The 20383-nt window shown below is 47.5% G+C and overlaps 1 protein-coding gene across 3 annotated transcripts in view; it reads right to left on the reverse strand.

Moving 5' to 3' along the window:
- The window catches only part of NCAPG2 (non-SMC condensin II complex subunit G2), a 79470-nt gene that overhangs the window by 33813 nt on the left and 25274 nt on the right, over positions 1 to 20383 (reverse strand). For all 3 annotated transcript variants that reach the window (XR_004033047.1, XM_030826374.1, XM_030826375.1), the window contains exons 13-14: positions 16275 to 16454; positions 12373 to 12525 (exon numbers count right to left, since the gene is read on the reverse strand). Coding sequence is in view for 2 of the 3 variants with exons in the window: in XM_030826374.1 (XP_030682234.1) it covers positions 12373 to 12525; positions 16275 to 16454 (333 nt within the window). In the remaining variant the exon portion in view is untranslated. The remainder of the gene's footprint in view (positions 1 to 12372; positions 12526 to 16274; positions 16455 to 20383) is intronic.

The following is a 20383-nucleotide window of genomic DNA, read 5'->3' on the forward strand; positions in this document are numbered from 1 at the left end:
AACAACTCTGTCCACCTCCACCCTGAGCCCCTTCTGCCCGTCCCAACACACAAAAGCCTCCTGGCCAGAGGCTCCAGCCCCAGCGGGTGGTTACTTCTGAGAGCGAGGCATCAAGCCCCGAACACTGCACCAGCAGGCCTGCAGGTGACAGTGCTGTTGGCAACCAACCTTTCTGGAAATGCCTGAGGATGTCAAGCACAGAACCAAGGGCCTGAACCACTATTTACTGTATTTTTGCAACCACCCCCAGCATAGATATTAGTATTCCCACTTTACAGGTAAGAAGGAGGCTTAGAGTGATTAAGTACAAGATCATAGCACTTTTATCTAGTCTGCCACGGGGCCTTTCAGTATCACACAAATGCACAGATCAGAGCTGCACGGGCCACACACTGCTGTAGAAATAGAAGTAGACTCATTGGCTGGGCACAGTGGCTCCCGCCTGTAGTCCCAGCAACTCAGGAGACCAAGGCAGGAGGATCGCTTGAGGCCAGGAGTTTGAGGCCACCCTGGGCAACACAGGGAGACCCTGTCTCAAAAAAAAAAAAAAAAAATTAAAAATAAGACAATGCATTGAAGGGAGAGTGTTGACATCTCCTGGCCCACTGGGCTCAGCCCAGCAGCCCAGGCCTGTTAGGTGACGCAAGGCGCCAAAAGATGGTGCTGGTCCCAGGTTCTTCTTCACCCAGCACTATGTCGGCCCGCCAAATGAGACCCAATAAAAGAAGGCACCTCCTACTCCTCCCTTCAGGCCCGCCCCCCATCCAATCATCAGTGCCCACATAGCCCTGGGGGCTATAAATTACTCCACCCAACACCTCTCTCTCTCTCTCTCTCTCTCTCTCTCCTGTGCGACCTGACCTCAACCTCTCCAATAAAGATCTCTTGGCCGTACGCGGTGTGGTTTGAGTTTGCCGGCATCCCTTTCATTTGGTGCCGTGACTCGGATCGGGACTCCCCACTTTTAGTGGGATCCCGATCTCTTCTTAGACTCAACCCAAACCCCCGACCAGCCTTCACCCATTCTCCTGTTTGCCAAGCTGTTCGCCCAACACCGGCCTTGTCTCGGTAAGTCTTCCCCTCTGGGGTCTACCTCTCTAGGCAGGCAAGAGACCCCCACAAAGCGCCTCGCCTCAAGCCCCTAAGGCCACGGTAGACCCCAAATAGCAAAACTGGCCCACATATCCCCTAGACAACCAAAGCAAATGGCCCATTTATGGGTCTCTCAATCCTAACATTCTCCAGGATCTCTACAATTATGGCAAGTGAACAGGAAAATGGGTAGCGATCCCATATATCCACGGCTTCTTTCTCCTACGGGATAGACCTAACCTTTGTCTCCCTTGCAAACCGCAGCAGCTCCTTGCCGCTCTTAAACCGCCAACCTCTCCCTCTGCCCCTGACTTCAACCCAGCCGACAAACCCCCCCCCATACCACCACCCTCCGCCGCACCCTCCGGCCACCACCCAACCGGAAGTCGCCCAGCCTCCCGCTGCCCCCCCCCCCGCTCCACACCCTCAACCACCTATCCCATCAGCCCCGGCCTTCAGCCCCCCAACCACTCGCTCAAAGTCACACCCCCCCGTCCTTGCCCCCCTTAGAGAGGTGGCAGGACCTGAACGTATTGTCCGAGTCCGCAACCCCTTTTCTATGGCTGACTTATCACAAACAGAAAAATGCCTAGGCTCCTACACTTCCAATTCTGCTTTATATATCAAAGAATTCCAATACCTCATCCAAGCTTATAGCCTTACCTTCCATGACATCTATATGATTCTAACACCCTCCTTCCCGAGGAGCGTAGGCGAGTCTAGGAACAAGCTCGAACTTATGCAGATGAGGTTCATCAAACAACCCCAGCCCTACCGCTAGGAGCACAGGCAGTACCTGAGCATGAGCCCAATTGGGATTATAACACCCAAAACGGAGTATCAGCCCAAGACCGTTTCACTACTTGCATCATAGCCGGTCTATGGAGGGCAGCTCAAAAGGCAGTTAACTCTGAAAAACTTCATGAAGTCATACAGGATAAAAATGAAAACCTGTCCACTTTTCTAGACTGCCTTACACAGGCACTCCAACAACACACCAACATAGATCCCGAAACCCCAGACGGCAGGCAACTCCTCATGTTCCATTTTTTTGCTCAGAGTTTTCCTGATATCAAAGGTAAACTAAAAAAACTGGACAAAGGCCCCCCTCACCCCTCAAACCGAGATCTTAGCAACGGCATTTAAGGTGTATCACAATCGAGATGAGAAGGCAAAGAGGCAAAAGTACCAGTTACTGGCACAAGCCTTTCAAGCCTCCCCTCGATCACACGGCCATAAGTTGTCGTCTGCCCGTCCATCCCAACGTCAGCTCCCAGGGCCCTGTTTCAAATGCAGAAAAGAAGGGCACTAGGTCCGAGAGTGCCCAAATCCCAGGCCCCCCAACCGGCCATGTCCTAAATGCCACCAATCTGGCCATTGGGGCATAGACTGCCCCGGCTCCCGAAGCGGGGCCGGGCCGGCCACCATCCCAACCCCCGATCTTCTAGGATTGGCCATTCAAGACTGACAGGGCCTTAGGACTTCCTTCCCGACACAAATCATCACCACACAGGAGCCCAGTGTCTCTTTAACAGTGGATGGACGTCCCATTACCTTTCTCCTAGACACCGGAGCTACTTTCTCGGTTTTAAGGGAATTTTGGGGCACCACGTCCCTCTTTGGATCTCCCATAGTCGGGGTCGGAGGCCAAACCATACGTCCAAGAGCCACTCCTCCCCTCTCCTGCACTTTCTCTGGCCACATCTTTTCCCATCAATTCCTAGTCATGCCACAATGCCCACTCCCTTTGTTAAGAAGAGACATTCTCTCTAAATTTAAAACCTCCATCACCTTCAACCCAATCACCCTCCCGCAATCCACCTCACTCACTGCCTTGGTGGCGAATTCCATAGATCAAACTCCTGCTCCTACTCTGCCTTCGCTCCCAGCCAGTGTCAACCCCATAGTGTGGGACACCACCACCCCCTCATTAGCATTCTGTCCTCCTGTACAAATATTCCTTAAAAACCCACACCACTTCCCCAGCCAACCCCAATATCCTCTCCCCGTCTCCAGCCTGAAAGGATTACAACCAATTATTTTAGACCTCTTAAGAAAAGGGTTCCTGGCCGGGCACGGTGGCTCACGCCTGTAATCCCAGCACTTTGGGAGGCCGAGGCGGGAGGATCACGAGGTCAGGAGATTGAGACCATCCTGGCTAACACGGTGAAACCCCATCTCTACTAAAAATACAAAAAATTAGCCGGGCGAGGTGGCGGGCGCCTGTAGTCCCAGCTACTCGGGAGGCTGAGGCAGGAGAATGGCGTGAACCCCGGGGGGCGGAGCCTGCAGTGAGCCGAGATCCTGCCACTGAACTCCAGCCTGGGCAACAGCGAGACTCCGTCTCAAAAAAAAAAAAAAAGGCCTTCCTTCCCTCCCTCTCTCCCTCTCTCCCTCCCTCCTTCCTTCCTTCCTTTCTTTCTTTCTTTCTTTCTCTCTCTCTCTCTCTCTCTCTCTCTCTCTTTCTCTCTCTCTCTTTCTTTCTTCCCTCTGTGGCCCAGGCTGGAGTAAACTCGGCTCGCTGCAGACTCCCTGCGTCCGGCTCCCGTGATTCTCCTGCCCTGGCCTGCGGGCTGCCTGGGATTGCCGCCGCGTGCCACCACCCCTCCCTGGTTTTTCTCCTTTGGCTGGAGGCGCGGTTTCGCCATGTGGGCCAGGCTGGTCTCCAGCTCCTGACCTCCAGTGCTCTGCCCGCCTCGGCCTCCGGAGGTGCTGGGACTGCGGACGGAGGCTCGCTCATTCAGTGCTCGGTGTTGCCCAGGCTGGAGTGCGGTGGCGTGGTCTTGGCTCGCTGCAGCCTCCGCCTCCCAGCCGCCTGCCTTGGCCTCCCAGGGTGCTGGGATTGCAGCCTCTGCCTGGCTGCCGCCCTGTCTGGGAGGTGGGGAGCGTCTCTGCCTGGCCGCCCATCGTCTGGGTTATGAGGAGCGCCTCTGCGCGGCCGCCCCGTCTGGGAGGTGAGGAGCGCCTCTGCCCGGCCGCCGCCCCGTCTGGGAGGTGGGGAGCGTCTCTGCCTGGCCGCCCATCATCTGGGATGTGAGGAGCGCCTCTGCCTGGCCGACACTCCGTCTAGGAAGTGAGGAAAGTCTCTGCCTGGCCACCCATCGTCTGGGATGTGAGGAGCACCTCTGCCCGGCAGCCCATCATCTGGAATGTAAGGAGCGACTTGCCCGGCCGCCCCACCTGGGAAGTGAGGAGCCCTCTGCGCGGCCGCCCGTCTGGGAAGTGAGGAGTGCCTCTGCCCGGCCGCCCCACCTGGGAAGTGAGGAGCCCCTCTGCCCGGCCGCCCCTTCTGGGATGTGAGGAGCGCCTCTGCCTGGCCACCCATCGTCTGGGAAGTGAGGAGCGCCTCTGCCCGGCCGCCCTTTCTGGGAAGTGAGGAGCACCTCTGCCCGGCCACCCCGTCTGGGAAGTGAGGAGCGCCTCTGCCCGGCCGCCCCATCTGGGAAGTGAGGAGCACCTCTGCCCGGCCGCCCCGTCTGGGAAGAAGTGAGGAGCGCCTCTGCCCGGCCGCCCCGTCTGGGAAGAAGTGAGGAGTGCCTCTGCCCGGCCACCCATCGTCTGGGAAGTGAGGAGCGCCTCTGCGTGGCCACCCTGTCTGGGAAGTGAGGAGCGCCTCTGCCTGGCCGCCACCCTGTCTAGGAAGTGAGGAGCGTCTCTGCCCGGCTGCCCCATCTGGGAAGTGAGAAGCACCTCTGCCTGGCCGCCCCGTCTGGGATGTGGGGAGCGCCTCTGCCCGGCTGCCCCGTCTGGGAGGTCTACCACAGAGGCCAGAAGCAACGTGGGGGTTGGATGTGGTGGCTCACGCCTGTAGTCCCAATACTCTGGGAGGCTGAGGCAGGTTGATCACTTGAGGCTAGGAGCTCGAGACCAGCCTGGCCAACATGGCGAAACATATGAAAAATACAACTGTCAAACCAACCAACAAACCAAGCGACAACAAAACAGGTCTACCCTGGAGTCGTACTCTAATTTTTTCTATTTTCCTCCCTTTCTGATCCTTTATCCCACTTTCTTTTTCTTCCTCTTCCTTCTCCTTCTTTGTCAAATAGAGGATTGAGTTATTATCATTGATCCATACAAAGTCCCTCTCTCATTTATTTTCTTTAATTCCCACCCCCCATTTCTATTCCCCGTCTTCCCATGTGCAACCTTCCTAATATGTTTGATATGCATCTTTTTGTTTGCATGTACTTTTAGAAAATGTTTATTGTTTTGTGTGCAAAATAAAATAAAATAAAATAAAATACATAAAAAAAAAAGAAAAAGCAGATTCACATACCCAAGTTGTTTCAAACTTCAGTTTTTCAATAACTGGATCAAGTATCACTTTTAAATTTAAATGTATATTAATTAAAATTAAATACAATTTAAAAAAAAAAAAAGAAAAGAAAAGGGTTCCTCAGGCCAACCCATTCTCCATTTAACACCCCTATTCTAGCAGAAAAAAAAACCCAATGGTACATTCCGCCTCGTCCAAGACCTCAGCTCTTATCCTCTATTCCTCCTAGTGCCACACATTTCTCAGTCATAGATCTTAAAGATGCCTTTTTCACCATTCCCCTCTCCCCTCAGTCACAAGACCTGTTTGCCTTCACTTGGACTGACCCAGACACTAAACAGTCACAACAGCTCACATGGACAGTGCTTCCCCAAGGGTTCAGAGATAGCCCCCATATCTTTGGTCAAACTCTTGCCTCAGACCTACAAAAATTACACTTTCCCCAGTGCACCCTCCTACAATACGTTAATGACCTCCTCCTATGCAGTCCCTCTCTAACTGTCTCACAAACTGACACCACCTCTCTTCTCAACTTCCTTGCTGACCGAGGCTACCGAGTATCCCCCCAAAAGGTCCAGCTCTCCCTCACTCAAGTCCCATCCCAAAAACCAAACAAAAGATACTCTCCTTCTTAGGACTAGCAGGCTACTTTAGAACTTGGATCCCCAACTACTCTTTATTAGCAAAGCCCCTATATGATCTCTCCCGAGGTACCCCATCCGAGCCTGTAGAGGCCACAGTCAAGCAGCCCTTCCTGTCACTCCCCAGCCCTACATCTTCCAGACTTACAACAACCTTTCATTCTATATGTACATAAGCACAATGGCTTGGCTCTTGGAGTCCTAGGTCAGATGCACAGACCCACCTTTGCAGCAGTTGCATACCTATCCAAACAATTCTGAGAGCGAACTCGGCCCGCAGGGAACTGAGTTTTCTCCTTTCCCTCCTCACTCGTCCGGCCTGGGTTTCCTCCCTTCTCTCGCTCAAAAAATCCTGGTACCAGGTAACCCACAGCCCTCGGCCTTACAGAGGCCCATCAGTTCTTTCGTTTCGGTGACGACCGGCTTGAAGGTTCTGACTCGCAACACAGCCATCGGCTAATAGGGGACGCCCTGTTCAGCCAGCCGCCGTATACATATACCCCTTCCTCTCTCACCATGGGAGGCTCTGCATCCCTGCCGGCTGACTAGATCCCACTGTGCGAAGGTGGGCCCCCTGCCTTCAGGCCCTGGCTGCAGCCTACCTACTACTTCAAGAGTCAAAGAAATTAACGTTTAGGGCAGCTGTTGTCATTACCTCCCCCCATCAACTCAAGGAACTCCTGACCTACAAAAGTCTACAAACCCTTCCCCCTTGCCGCGTACTGTCTCTCCTAGTTTCCTTCCTGCACGATTCCGCTGTAACTTTCCAAACATGTGCACCCCTCAATCCCGTCACCCTCCTGCGTGTCTCTCCTTAAACACGAACCCACAAACCCCTCTAAAGCCAGGCACGCCCATACCCCACAACCCTCTCAAAGTTCGCATTTCTAAAACGCCCTCCCTTCCTACTATTCCTAAGGCGTAAGCTGCCGCCCTCATGCCTGCTCTGAACCCGCTTTTCTGGCTCTCCGCCTCTTACATCTTCTTCTATGGACTTTCCTCTTCCAACAGGACCCCTTCACAACCCTACTACCTGTTCACCCTCAAAGAAACCTACAACGCTAACCAGAGGTCACACACCAATGTCATCAGTTACACCCGATTCTCCATCGACGCATCCTCAGTAAACCTTCCCCTCCCTAAACTCACCATAATAAATAGCGGTTAGGACCCTTATTTCCACATGTTCCACTTTGCCATTTGCTTTCCACACCAACAATCCCACAGTGCCTGTAAAACTGAATGGCCCCAAATCTGTGGGTGTCCCTGGACCAGCTGTGTTATGAATTAAATCACCAAAAAAAACAGACAGACAGACCCCATTCATATATTATGTCACCAAAACAATGCCTCATCTCGAGCAATTCACATCACCGACCCAGCCAACGCAATCTGGGGCCAGGCAGCCACAGGGGGAATATACCCAAGCAACGCCTGGTCTTATCCAGCACAAACTATAACCATCACCCGTACCCTAAAAACTGACTCCCAACAGGTTCTAGCCGAAATTACACATATTTCTCAAGGAGAGACTGAACTACAATCCCAGCTACACCCACAGGCCGACATAACCTCCATACAGGCTTCCTGGCTTCTGTTCCTCAATCAGGGATTACTACTATTAAACACCTCTCAGGTCCCCACTTCCGATTGTTTCTTATGCGCAAACATCAACAAACCCCCTCTTGCTGCGGTTCCACTATCTAGCTCCATAAACACAAGCAACTCCTCCCCCCCGACTACCAACTTTGTAATCGCCCATGTCCCCCTCCTTGCCAACCTCAGCGTCCCTATTCCTACCTGTTACAACACCAGCTACCACCCATCGCCCCACAATGTAACATGCAAACAAACTGTCACCCCCCCCAACTTTCCAGCTCCAGACAGCTTTTTTTGGTGTAACAGCCATTAATTCCTCTATCCCTGGCCCCTGCATACCCACCACGCTAGTCCCTCAACTCACATTGCTCTCCTTCTCTGAAGGCCTTCCAGCCTATCAGTTTAATCACCCTAAACCCAACTCTCCTGAAGACCGTCAGAAAAAAAAAGCAATCTTCCTACCTATCATGCTTGGAATCTCTCTAACAACCTCTCTCATAGGTATACAGCGTATCCCAATTTTCAGACGGCCATTGAGGAAACGGCTCAGTCTCTAGCCGCCCTCCAACGACAAATCACATGTATAACTGGTGTCACCCTTCAAAACCGCCGCGCCATCGACCTACTCACAGCCGAAAAAGGCGGTATTTGCATCTTCTTACAGGAGAACTGTTGTTATTACATTAATGAGTCCCAAGTGATCGAAACTAGCATTAAAAACCTACATCAGATAAAACGTAAACTAATGAATGCTAGCACTACTTCCTCCCTTTGGGAAATCCTCAAAACCCCCCTCTTAGCTTGGCTCCTTCCCTCTTTAGGCCCCCAGCGGGTATCCTCGCTTTCTGCGCAGTACTCCCCTGCCTCATTAAGTTTATGAAAAACCAAATCCCTTCCATATTTAACCAAACATTTAACCAGCTTCTCCTCAGAAACTACCAACTTTTAGCCACCAGCAAGGACGGGACAGATTCCACAGACGGGCTCACAACCTGCTAACCCAAGCCAGTCATGACAACCGCCAACCGATTCCACAAATTTCTCAATGATCTCCGCGCCGACAGCTGGCTCATAGGCAATCCATCGCTACCCTTCGAATGGATCACAATGTTAGAGGAACCTTCACGGACTTCACACCCCAAGAGGCGTTTACATACGCCGCCACACTACTCGGGCTTATTCTACTGATTAATGCCCCTAACAGTCCTCCCTTTACTCCCCCTCAATGCCCCCACTCAGCAGGAAGTAGCCAGATGAGATACGACGCCCCTCCACCCACCTCTAAGAGAAACAATAGGGAGGAATGTTAGGTGACGCAAGGCGCCAAAAGATGGCGCTGGTTCCAGGTTCTTCTTCACCTAGCACTACGTCGGCCCGCCAAATGAGACCCAATAAAAGTCACCTCCTACTCCTCCCTTCAGGCCCCCCCCCATCCAATCATCAGTGCCCACATAGCCCTGGGGGCTATAAATTACTCCACCCAACAGCTCTCTCTCTCTCCTGCGCAACCTGACCTCAACCTCTCCAATAAAGATCTCTTGGCCATACTCGGTGTGGTTTGAGTTTGCCGGCATCCCTTTCAAGGCCTACCACAGTTAACAAAGGAAACAAAGAGAAGGTATAACTCTCATTCCTTCTCGAGTTGCATGTACAAGACCCTCCACTGGGCCAGTGCACCCATTACTGAGGTGTCACGCCAGGCCCGGCAGCCTGGTTTCATGCTGCCAGGTTGTTCCTGTCCATAGACAATGCCCTCCAGTCAGCTCCAACAGCTGTCCTCTGGCCAGTCAGACTGCCTCTTGTACTCATGTCATTCTGTAACCTTAACTTTCAAGGGAAATTAGCTTGCATGCCCGTCACAAACCTTTCCAGAGACCTCACAACCAAATGGCTGTCTGCCTTACACTTACAAAGATAAGGACTGAAACGCAAACGTTCTGCCTTCTTCCTCTGCTCTGGCACTCCAACTACCTGGTGGGCCAGAGATCCTGTGTCCCTCCACCTTCCTTACAGACCCTGTGTCCCTCCACTGCCCTTACCCACTACTGGGTCCCTCCGCCCCCTCTTACGAACTACTGGGTCCCTCCGCCTCCCTTACCCACAACTGGGTCCGTCCGCCTCCCTGACCCACTACTGGGTCCCGCCGCCACCCCTTACCCACTACTGGGTCCCTCCGCTCCCTCTTCCCCACTACTGGGACCCTCCACCCTCCCTTACCCACTACTGGGTCCCTCCGCCCTCCTTACCTACTACGGTTTTCTGTTTTGTTTTACTGAAGAGTTATTCTTTTATTTTTTATAAAATAATGGTAGAGTGGTTTTTAAGTGCTTATCTTTTAGAGATACATTCTGAAATACAAAGAAAACCATATGATGTCTGGAATTTATTTCAAAATAGTCTGGCAGTGTGGCCTGGATACGATTTAGATAAAACAAGATTGGACATAGCAATAATTGTTGAAGCTGGGTGATGGGTACATCTAATTCACTATATTAGTCTCTCTGATTTTATATATGTTTGAAAATTCAAAATAAAAAATTAAAACAAAAATAAAAATATTCCCAAAAAGTTGTTTTTCTCCAATAATTGCCTTAAAGTCTACTTTGTTTTCTGGGTTTTTTGGTCCAACTTTTAAGTTCAGGGGTACAAATGCAGGATGTGCAGGTTTGTTAAATTGGTAAACGTGTGCCATGGTGGTTTGCTGCACAGATCATCCCATCACCTAGGCATCAAGCCCAGCATCCATTAGCCATTATCCCTGATGCTCTCCCTCCTCCTACCTCCACCCTCCAACAGGCCCCAGTGTGTGTTGTTCCCCACCATGTGTCCACGTGTTCTCATCATTTAGCTCTCATTTATAAGTGAGAACATGCGGTATTTGGTTTTCTGTTCCTGCGATGGTTTGCTGAGGATAATAGCTTCCAGCTCCATCCATTCCCTGCAAAGAACATGATCTCATTCCTTTTTATGGTGGCATAGTATTCCATAGTATATATGTACCACATTTTCTTTATCCAGTCTATCATTGAAGGGCATTTAGGTTGGTTCCATGTCTTTGCTATTGTGAACAGTGCTGCAATGAACATATGCAAACATATATCTTCATAATAAAATGATTTATATTCCTTTAGGTATATACCCAGTAATGGGATTCCTGGGTCAAACGGTATTTCTGCCTCTAGGTCTTTGAAGAATTGCCACACTGTCTTCCACAATGGTTGAACTAATTTACACTCCCACCAACAGTGTAAAAGCACAGAACTACAGTTTTAACAGGCTGCTTAAAAAAATGCCATCAAAATTGCAGCCAGTATTTTTATTGAAATTGACATGCTTGGCCGGGCGCAGTGGCTCACGCCTATAATCCCAGCACTTTGGGAGACCAAGACAGGTGGATCCCCTGAGGTCAGGAGTTCAAGACCAGCCTGGCCAACATGGTGAAACCCCAACCCTACTAAAATTTAAAAAAAAAATTCGCCGGGCATGGTGGCACACGCCTCTAGTCCCAGCTACTCAGGAGGCTGAGGCAGGAGAATCACTCGAACCTGGGAGGCGGAGGCTGCAGTAAGGCAAGATTGTGCCATTGCACCCCAGCCTGGGTGACAGAGCGAGACTCCGACTCAAAAAAAAAAAAAATTGACATGCTTACTCTACATTTTTTTAAGAGACAAGGTCTCACTATGTTGCCCAGGCTGGTCTCACACTTCTGAGCTTAAGTGATCCTCCCACCTCAGCCTCCCAAAGTGCTGGGATTACAGGCATGAGCCACCACACCTGGCTATTACTCTAAAATTTATATGAAATGCAAAGGACCTAAAGTAGCCAAAGAACTTTGAAAGAACAACAAAGCTGGAGAATGTACACTGCAAGACTTACTGTAAGATCCACACAGAACAAATGGATCAACAGAACAGGACAGAGTCCAGAAAAGGACCACACACATGGTCAATGATTTTCAACAAAAGCATCAAAGTAAATCAATTGGATATGACATTGGGTGTTAATACTACATTGGTCACTCAAAATATCCTTTGTTTTCTTCTAACATAAAAAAATTCACAGATCAAAACTCAAAACACACAAAGTAATATGTACTACATTCAGTGACAAGATCCCCATCATTGGCTGGGCACGGTGGCTCACACCTGTAACCCCAGCACTTTGGGAGGCCAAGGTGGGCAGATCACTTGAGCCCAGGAGTTTGAAAGGCACTCAAAGTAAATTTCTGAGAACTAGTGGAGAAGGAAAGTTCACAATGGTACCAAATAATAATGAAGTCAAGAACATTATAAGCAACATTCTTAGTAAAAAGCTGAAGAGAACTAGAGCTGAAAGAGAACAACCACTTCAGTAGTTTATAAAATGTCAAAACGCACATCTCTCATAAAGCGGGTGTCTCTTTCCTTCACTCTGTGTGGGGGGAGGGGGGTGGCGGGTGGCTCATACTAGACACTCTCCAGAAGTGCTCACCAGGTGCCAAGTACCCAAATATTACACCAAATATCTCAGTGAAAACCTTCATACATGATAAAAATACAATGGAAAGCAGGGGGTGCTTACATTAACGTCTTTCGAAAAGAAAACACATTGATAATATTTCTAGAACCTTTGATGAAAAACACAAAACATTTTTGACAGAGATAACTGGTCAAATAATATCAGTTATCAGTTTAAAATGTGGAATTAAAACTACTTTCTTTCTGTTTGATGAACACATATCCCTATTTCATGTCCTAAGTAAAAAAGCCCTATTCATCCTACCTTAGCAGCCCTCACAGCTTTGATCTTCAACAGCATGTCCACAAAAGCCACCCTCACTTTCTCCGAATTGTCGTGGAGACTGTATCTGAGAGCTGGAAGGAGCTGCTCTAACAATGGGTGGCTCAGTTTGTTGTCCAAAATCATTGGCAGACACTGCAACAGAGAGAAAGATAAACGATTCAAAATCAGAACATGCCAATGAAAGGTTCAGGTAGGAAAACTTCATTAAAGAAAACATTCGGTTCCATCTTTATTAGAACTACTAGTGAAATAAATATACCTATGAAAAATACCACTTTTTCTAGAACTATTTCATATAAAAGGCATACTTTTAATGAACTAGTATAGGTCCAGCCACTGCTATTTGGTCCATCCATTGTTTTGTTCAAATAAGATTAAAGCAATTATAAAAGAAATCTTTAATGCTCTCTCTTAGCTAAATTTTAGAGGATTTTTGAGTTGAAAGAAACACGAATAACTACTGGTCACATGGTCTCCAAAGGCACCAAGTCCAAGAACTCTGCATTTCCTGACTCGATACTGCATGAGGACTGGAGGGAACAGAGCCAGCGTGTGTGACTCGAACGCACTCTTGGCTGACTACAGTGCCCATGTAGCAGGTGGCACTCCTCCACAGGCCAAGGCTCAGTCTGGGCCCCCAAGCTCCAGCACTGCTTAAGCTCTACTGCCTTCTCCATCTAGTTTCAGGAGAAAGGACATTTTCACAGGCTTTTATTAAAAGAATATACAGTATTCCAAAAATGTGTGTGTATATATATACGTGTATATATATATACATATATATATATATATATATTTTTTTTTTTTTTTTTTTTGAGACAGTCTCGCTCTGTTGCCCAGGCTGGAGTGCAGGGGCGCAATCTTAGTTCACTGCAAGCTCTGCCTCCCAGGTTCATGCCATTCTCCTGCCTCAGCCTCCCAAGTAGCTGGGACTACAGGCACCCGCCAACACGCCTGGCTAATTTTTGTATTTTTAGTAGAGACACGGTTTCACCTTGTTAGCCAGGATGGTCTCAATCTCCTGACCTCGTGATCCGCGCCCACCTCAGCCTCCCAAAGTGCTGGGATTACAGGCATGAGCCATCGCGCCTGGCCACATATATTTTAATGACGATAATTTTTTCAAAAAATTTCAAGTATATACAGCTCTTCCTCCAAAGCACTCAAGGGCAGACTGATTTGAATCATCTGCTCCACCTGTGTCCACAGCCTCCCCTTGATCCTGCCCTCCCACTGGCCACCGGCCACCACCTACCTTGCCAGTTCCCCCAATCCCACAGCCCCTGTAGCCCCTGCTACAACACTGTGTTCTCCTAATTCTCTTTCCACTTCTCTGGTCTTTCTTCTGTAGATTCTCTGCTGACTCTTCCTCTACTCCAGAGCCCACCCATCCCTCCTCACAGATGACCCATCTGGGCCCGAGAGGCATCTCAGAGTGGCCCTGCAAGGGTTTCCTCAGAAGCATGAAAGCACCAGACTGTGGTCAGAAGGTCAGGACCAAGAGAATACTGGCCAGGGAGCTGCAGCCACTTTGGGTGACAGCAACAGGAAGGAGCAGGTGAACCTCAGACTCCAGGAAGGGAAAGACAGGACTTGGGTGAAGGAGGAAGAAGCAAGAACAGCACGCAAGTGAGTGACTCAGCAGATGGCATCATCACTTCAAGGAGAAAGAGGAGCAAGGGGGAGAGAGGAAAATAAATAAAACTCTTGGATGGCAGCAGGTTTGGAAAAGATGGTCATAAACTCAGCAGTGGAGACAGGGTGGTTGCTATGACGTACAACCAAGGCCCTATCAGAAATGAAGCACTCACCCCAGCTGGATGCTTAGGGATGGCCTCCTGAAGAAAATGCCTTCTTCCTGGGCAGCCAGTGTGCAATAGTGAATCAGCATGGGCCCAGTCTGAAGGGCTCTGCTGGCTCCAAAGCTGCCCGTGGGTCTGCACGAGGCTTTCCCAGGCTGTGTCATGGCTTAATGTCCCTTCCCTTCCACAGGTGTGCACCCCAGGAGCACTTCCTAATCTGCATGCTGTGGATAATCTTAATCTCAGAGCTACCTGTTGGTCACCTGAGCAGAGCTCTCAAGAAGACGCTTGTCTGTAAACTGGGACCAGCCACATGCAAACTGCAGTCAGAGCAAGGCTGGAAACCAGATCGCCAGGGTGAGCCCATCACAGGGCAAGCAGCACATGGCTCCCTGACTCCTCAGCCAGCACTTAAAGAGTAAGAGCATTCAACCAAAGACCAAGAGGAAGAAGAGGGACTGAGGTTTTACCACAACATCCAGAAGGACAAGGGAATGGTGTAGGAATGAATTCTGCTCAGAGGTCAAAAAGGTCTGTCATGTTAATTTCACAAAGTCATGTGAAATTAACCTTGGCTGGAAATGCTTTACTGGAGTAGTGGACATAGAAGATGCTTTACAGTAGACTGGGGAATGGCAGGAAATGGAGATAGACTATTTAGGTGACCACTAAACTAAGACTCTTTTGAGAGTAAGAAGGTTGTTCCTAACAATTACTGCAGAGCAACAGGCATGAGCCCAAATGTCTGATCACTCAACAAACACAGACATGCTCCTCAGAATATCTTTCTGCAATGAGGAGAGATGGGGGAGTCTCTGCCTGGGATAGAGACGTGAACATGCTTACAAACCTATAGGAAGGGTACTGCTGAGAAGGAGAGGTTGAACATGCAACAGAAAAAAAAAAAAAAAAATTTTTTTTTGAGACAAGCTCTGGCTCTATCACCCAAGCTGGAGTGCAGTGGCACAATCTTGGCTCACTGCAACCTCTGCTTCCCACGCTCAAGCCATCCTCTCACCTCAGCCTCTCAAGTAGCTGGGACTACAGGTACACACCACCATGCCCAGCTACTTTTTTTTGTGCTTTTTGTAGAGACAGGGTTTCACCACTCTGCTCAGGCTGGTCTTGAGCTCATGAACTCAAGCAATCCACCTGTCTTGGCCTCCCAAAGTGCTGGGATTACAGGTGAGAGCCATTGCACCTAGCCCAGAAAACTTTTCCAATACAGAAAATAAGCAAGCAGGTTCCTGAGAAGTGGGGAGGAAGATCCACAGGAGCCCCCACTAGGGCATGGCCATGAGGCCCAGGGGCTGCTCTGAAAATGTCTGTTTTGCACATGAGGGAAGAGGAAGTCACCTGCTTTGTTCTCAGGGGAGTCAGAGCTTCTAAACGGTTGATTCCAGTAGTAGGAAAGTGAGATCAGTTCTTCTTAGGTCATCTCACAGTCCCTCAAGAAATTCTCTGAATTGGCCCCTCTGAGAGCCTTAGATTCTCCAAACCCTCCCTCCGAGAGCATTTGTTTTTGCAGCCTGGGTAGCCCCCTCCCTCTGGTTCATTCCACACCTAGCCGTTTCACATTTTCTCACCAAAGTCAGGGGGAAAAAAGATCAGTGGCCACCCCACTACCATCTAACATACATATTACAATTTCTAGAAACCTGAAGACAGTTCAGGTTGCTTAGAAAATAAAATGTGAGTTCTTCTTGCAAGGTTTGAGGTACAATTGGTGTTGGTGATAGGGGGGAGATACTAAAAAATTACTTAAGTGAATCCAAATATATGTACAAGATTCTATGTAAAGCATATTTCTCCAAGACATTACACAAAGAGACAAAAGAGAATAAATTCAACGGTACTGGGACCCCTTCCCCCCTACACTACTATTAGTTCAAGTCGTCATTTTTTGTAGAAAACACTTTTAATTTGGTTTTTAAAAACCTTACTTTGGATATACGACAAGTCAAAAATGTTATTTCTGTGGAGTAGGATTACAGGTATTATTTTAATCTTTTTCTTTTCCTGTTTTTCTAATTATTCTACAATAAATAAACATTACTTACATAATTTAAAAAATCTTACCTTAAAGACAGAACAACGAACATCAGCTGAGCTCGTGTCAAATGCCAGTTCCCCAGTCACCTTCTTCAGGAGGTCAATAAGAATGGTCGGGGGCATCATTTCCCAGTACTTAGAAGTTATTTTACAAACACCAAGGATCCCTGTGGAACGGACCATCGGGTAAGGATCTTCTAAAAGGCTCTATAAGTAGGAGGGGAGAAAGGCTTAAAAACCTTGAGTTATTTCCCGAAATCAACATCTGCTTCACACATGAGCACTTCGGGGATTCGTAACTTAGTCAGAGAAACTTTGAGCGTAGAAACACTGGACACATATGGATTCCTAGACCTGAGATTACTTGCTATCACTTCTAAAGCAGAGTATTTAAGAAATATGGGGTGCCTTATTTGCCATATCCCCTGACAGCAGGGCCTCAAAACCAGCTCTGTCATTCAGTGAGACCTGCACACTCAGCCGACCGTGGCAGGCATTCAGATTAGGCATGGCCCACGTACACCACACTTTTGAATTCTAAAATGCTGTAATGCATTTTAGAGCCCAGAATAAAATAATTCTACTTGTAATGAACTAATCCAAGCCATGATCGTCAGTGGTACTAAAAACTCAAAAACAGACAGTGAGGCAGTAAGTACCCCGATGGGAGTACTTGACATCACCAGGGAAATAATCTCACGAAACAAAATCCCAAATACATGAATCGGATCAACTCTCTCATTTAACTACCAATTTATAGGAAACACAAAGGGCAGAGGGACACACTAATGGCATCACAGGAATGGGTTCTATAAAATCCAGACTGCTGGAAACGTCATAGAATAATTTGCTTCTTCAATGACAACAAAAATAGCAAGTTTTAAGAAAACAAAACACAGAAAGATTATGGCGAGAGAGCTCGTGGTCCAGGAGACTTAAGCAACATGTCAGTTAGTCACAGCACATGGGCCTTAATTAGAGAAACATTCAAACAAAACGAGAAAATGAGAGCAACGAATGGGTGCCCAAAGACACTAAGGAATCATCGTTAATTTATCTTTAGCTGTGATCATGGCATAATTAAAAAAAAAAAGATTATCTTTTACCAATACCTTCTGACCCATTTAGAGCTGAAATGATATGATGTCCCAAATATGTTTCAAGACAGGGAAGAAGAAATCGGATTGGGATTAGTCAGCAATGAGTAAAACTGTGTTGTGGGCACACAGGGTAATGTTATTACTCCAGTCTCTTTTTTATTATGCATGACGTTTTCTATTAGAAATGTTGAAAACACAACAGAATTCTTACTACTTTAATTAGAAAAAAAAGGCTTCAAGTTAAAATTAAGCATTTACCCCATCTCCTCCCCCAAATTTGACCAAAATGATCAATTTCTATTAGCAATAATAGAAACAAAAAGACAGAAATTTCTGTAAGAAAAGGAATAAGGAACAGATTCATGGAGAAAAGAGCATAAAAGGTTGTAACCTAGACATTCCCAGGTAAGGGTGCTCTAAAGACAGGAGGCTGTGACCTCAGAGAGCTCACATCAGCCCCGAACCCAGAGGGTTACAGAGAAAAGAGTTTGTGACAAGGGCAGCAAACAACTCCTGATGAGGCATACAGGCCAGCAGGAGTTCAGGAGCAAGGATGTGCCCCCCAGGATAAAGTCTTAAATATGGTTTCTAAACCAAGTGTGTAAACTGCCAGAAAGAGTTCCTGAAATAGATACTGGGCAACAGACAAAGAAGAACAAAAAAAGAGCCAGCAATAACTCTAAGCCACCAGAAAGGCAAAAGAAGGAAGAGCAATGCCACCCAGAAGAAAAGGGCCCTTTGTACTTGGGTACTGAGGGGTCACCTGCCTGCCTGCTCTTCCTCCACAGAAACTAAGGGAAGCCCTCCTGCTGTTGCACTTTGCCCATTTAGGCAAACCTGAGACACAACTCTACACAACTAGAGAAGAACACTTGCTAACTACCTTACCAACCCAATCCTCTATCCAAACATAAGAATGGAAAAGATGACCATTTAAGAAAAAGCAAACAGGAAGAAAAAAAGATGATAAAAAAACAAAAAAAAATAGAAAAGAACTTTAGGAATCTGAGGGCCTGTAATTGGGATTCCGAAGTTTTTATACATTTTGTTTTCTATGAATTACTTTCAATAATAATCTTTAAAAATAATAAAAATATATTCTGGACAATCACCTTACAACCACATCCTCTCTGGACTCAGTGTCCAGACCTGTTTGCAATTACACCATCACCAGATAAGCACTCAAAATGACAGCACATGACTTGCAATGCTGTTTCTGTCGCATCTCTTCATTTAAAAACATTCAAAGAATCCTTTTCTTTTTTGAAACAGGGTCTTGCTCTGTCACCCAGGCTGGAGTATAGTGGCACAATCTCGGCTCACTGCAGCCTTGACCTTCCAGCCTCAAGTGATCCTCCCATCTCAGCCTCCTGATTAGCTGAGACTATAGGCATGCACCACAGTGCCCAGCTAATATATTTTTTTTAATTGGTAGAGGTGGGGTTTCGCCATATTGCCCAGGATTGCTCAAGCAATCCTTCTTCCTCGGCCTCTCAAAGTGTTGAGATTACAGGCGTGAACCACTGCACCTACACCCTTTTTTATTTATTTTTTTTTAAAAAAAGGTTCTCCATATTACTCAGGTTTAAGAAATACCAATAAAGCAAAAAGCATGAGAAAACAGTTAAGGTACACGGAAGATACAGGAAATAACCACTGCTCTTATTTATCAGATCACCTGCTTTGTCTCCTCATGAAAGAGCCTAATTTCCATCTAAAGGTTGAGTTAAAGCCTCAAGAGGTACAGCACCAGGGACAGGAGCTCTCAGCCAGCTTTGGTGAACAAGGCCGCAAGCCAGACCCAGCTGGTACCTGCTCCTACACAGCCCACAGTGCAAAGAATGGTTCATATTTCTTAATGGTTGGAAAAAATGAACTAATTAGCATTTTATGGCATGTGAAAACTACATGAGGTTAAAATTTTGTTGTCCACAAAGTTTTTTTCTCTTTTTAAAATAAGAGTCAGGGTCTCTCGCTCTATCGCCCAGGCTGGAGTGCAGTAGTATAATCATGGTTCACTGTAGCCTTGACCTCCTGGGTTCAAGCAATCCTCCCATTTGAGGCTGCAGTGAGTGATGATCATGCCACTGGACTCCAGCCTGGGAGACAGAGCACGACTCTGTCTCTAAAATAAAATAAAATAAAATAAAATTAAATAAAATTAAATTAAATTTAAAAATAAGGAATCTTAAAAAGGAATTGTAGATAAATACACATAATGTACACAGCAAAATACTAATGACTTCATTTAGGGATGTATGTGTGTGCATGAAGAAGTATACAGATATTTATTACACTTTTTTTCTTTTTATTTTTTGAGACAGGGTCTCACTCTGTCACCCAGGCTGGGGTGCAGTTGTGTGATCATGGCTCACTGTAGACTTGACCTCCTGGGCTGAAGCCTCCCAAGTAGCTGGGACCACAGGCGTGTGCCACCACCCTGGGCTGTTTTTTTGTTTGTTGTTGTTGTTAACTTTTTGTAGAGACAAGGTCTCACTATGTTGCCCAGGCTGGTCTCAAATTCCTGGCCTCAAATAGTCCTCCTACCTTGCCCTCCCACAGCGTTGGGATTACAGGCGTAAGCCACTGTGCAGGCCTATTATACTATTACTTCCAACTTTCTGCATGTCAGGTTTTCCATAAGTTAGAAAATAAAAATAAAAACAAAAGGGAGCATTTCAGAAGCACCATAGGCGACAGCATTACAACAGCACTTTGTTGTCATATTGTTTCCTAAAACTTTACTGCTTAGGACAGTAGATAGTATGCACTGCTTAAGTAAGCTGTGTTAGGAAACACAGACTAAGTAGATGAAAAGAATCCACAATACTCCCTGGAAATGAATGCCGCATCTTAACATCCTAGCACCTCATCCGAAAAATCAACTGCCGCAGGCGTTATTTGTAGGCTTGCCCTGAAATATAACCACTGTTTGCTCATTATGCTACCCAACACCTTTAGGATAGGCAATATCGCAATCGCACTTACAGAGAAAGACACAGAGAAGGTAAGTGATTTGCCCAAAGCCACATAACT

The sequence above is a fragment of the Nomascus leucogenys genome, chromosome 13 (genome assembly GCF_006542625.1).
Source record: "Nomascus leucogenys isolate Asia chromosome 13, Asia_NLE_v1, whole genome shotgun sequence".
In the NCBI taxonomy this organism is placed as follows: domain Eukaryota; kingdom Metazoa; phylum Chordata; class Mammalia; order Primates; family Hylobatidae; genus Nomascus; species Nomascus leucogenys.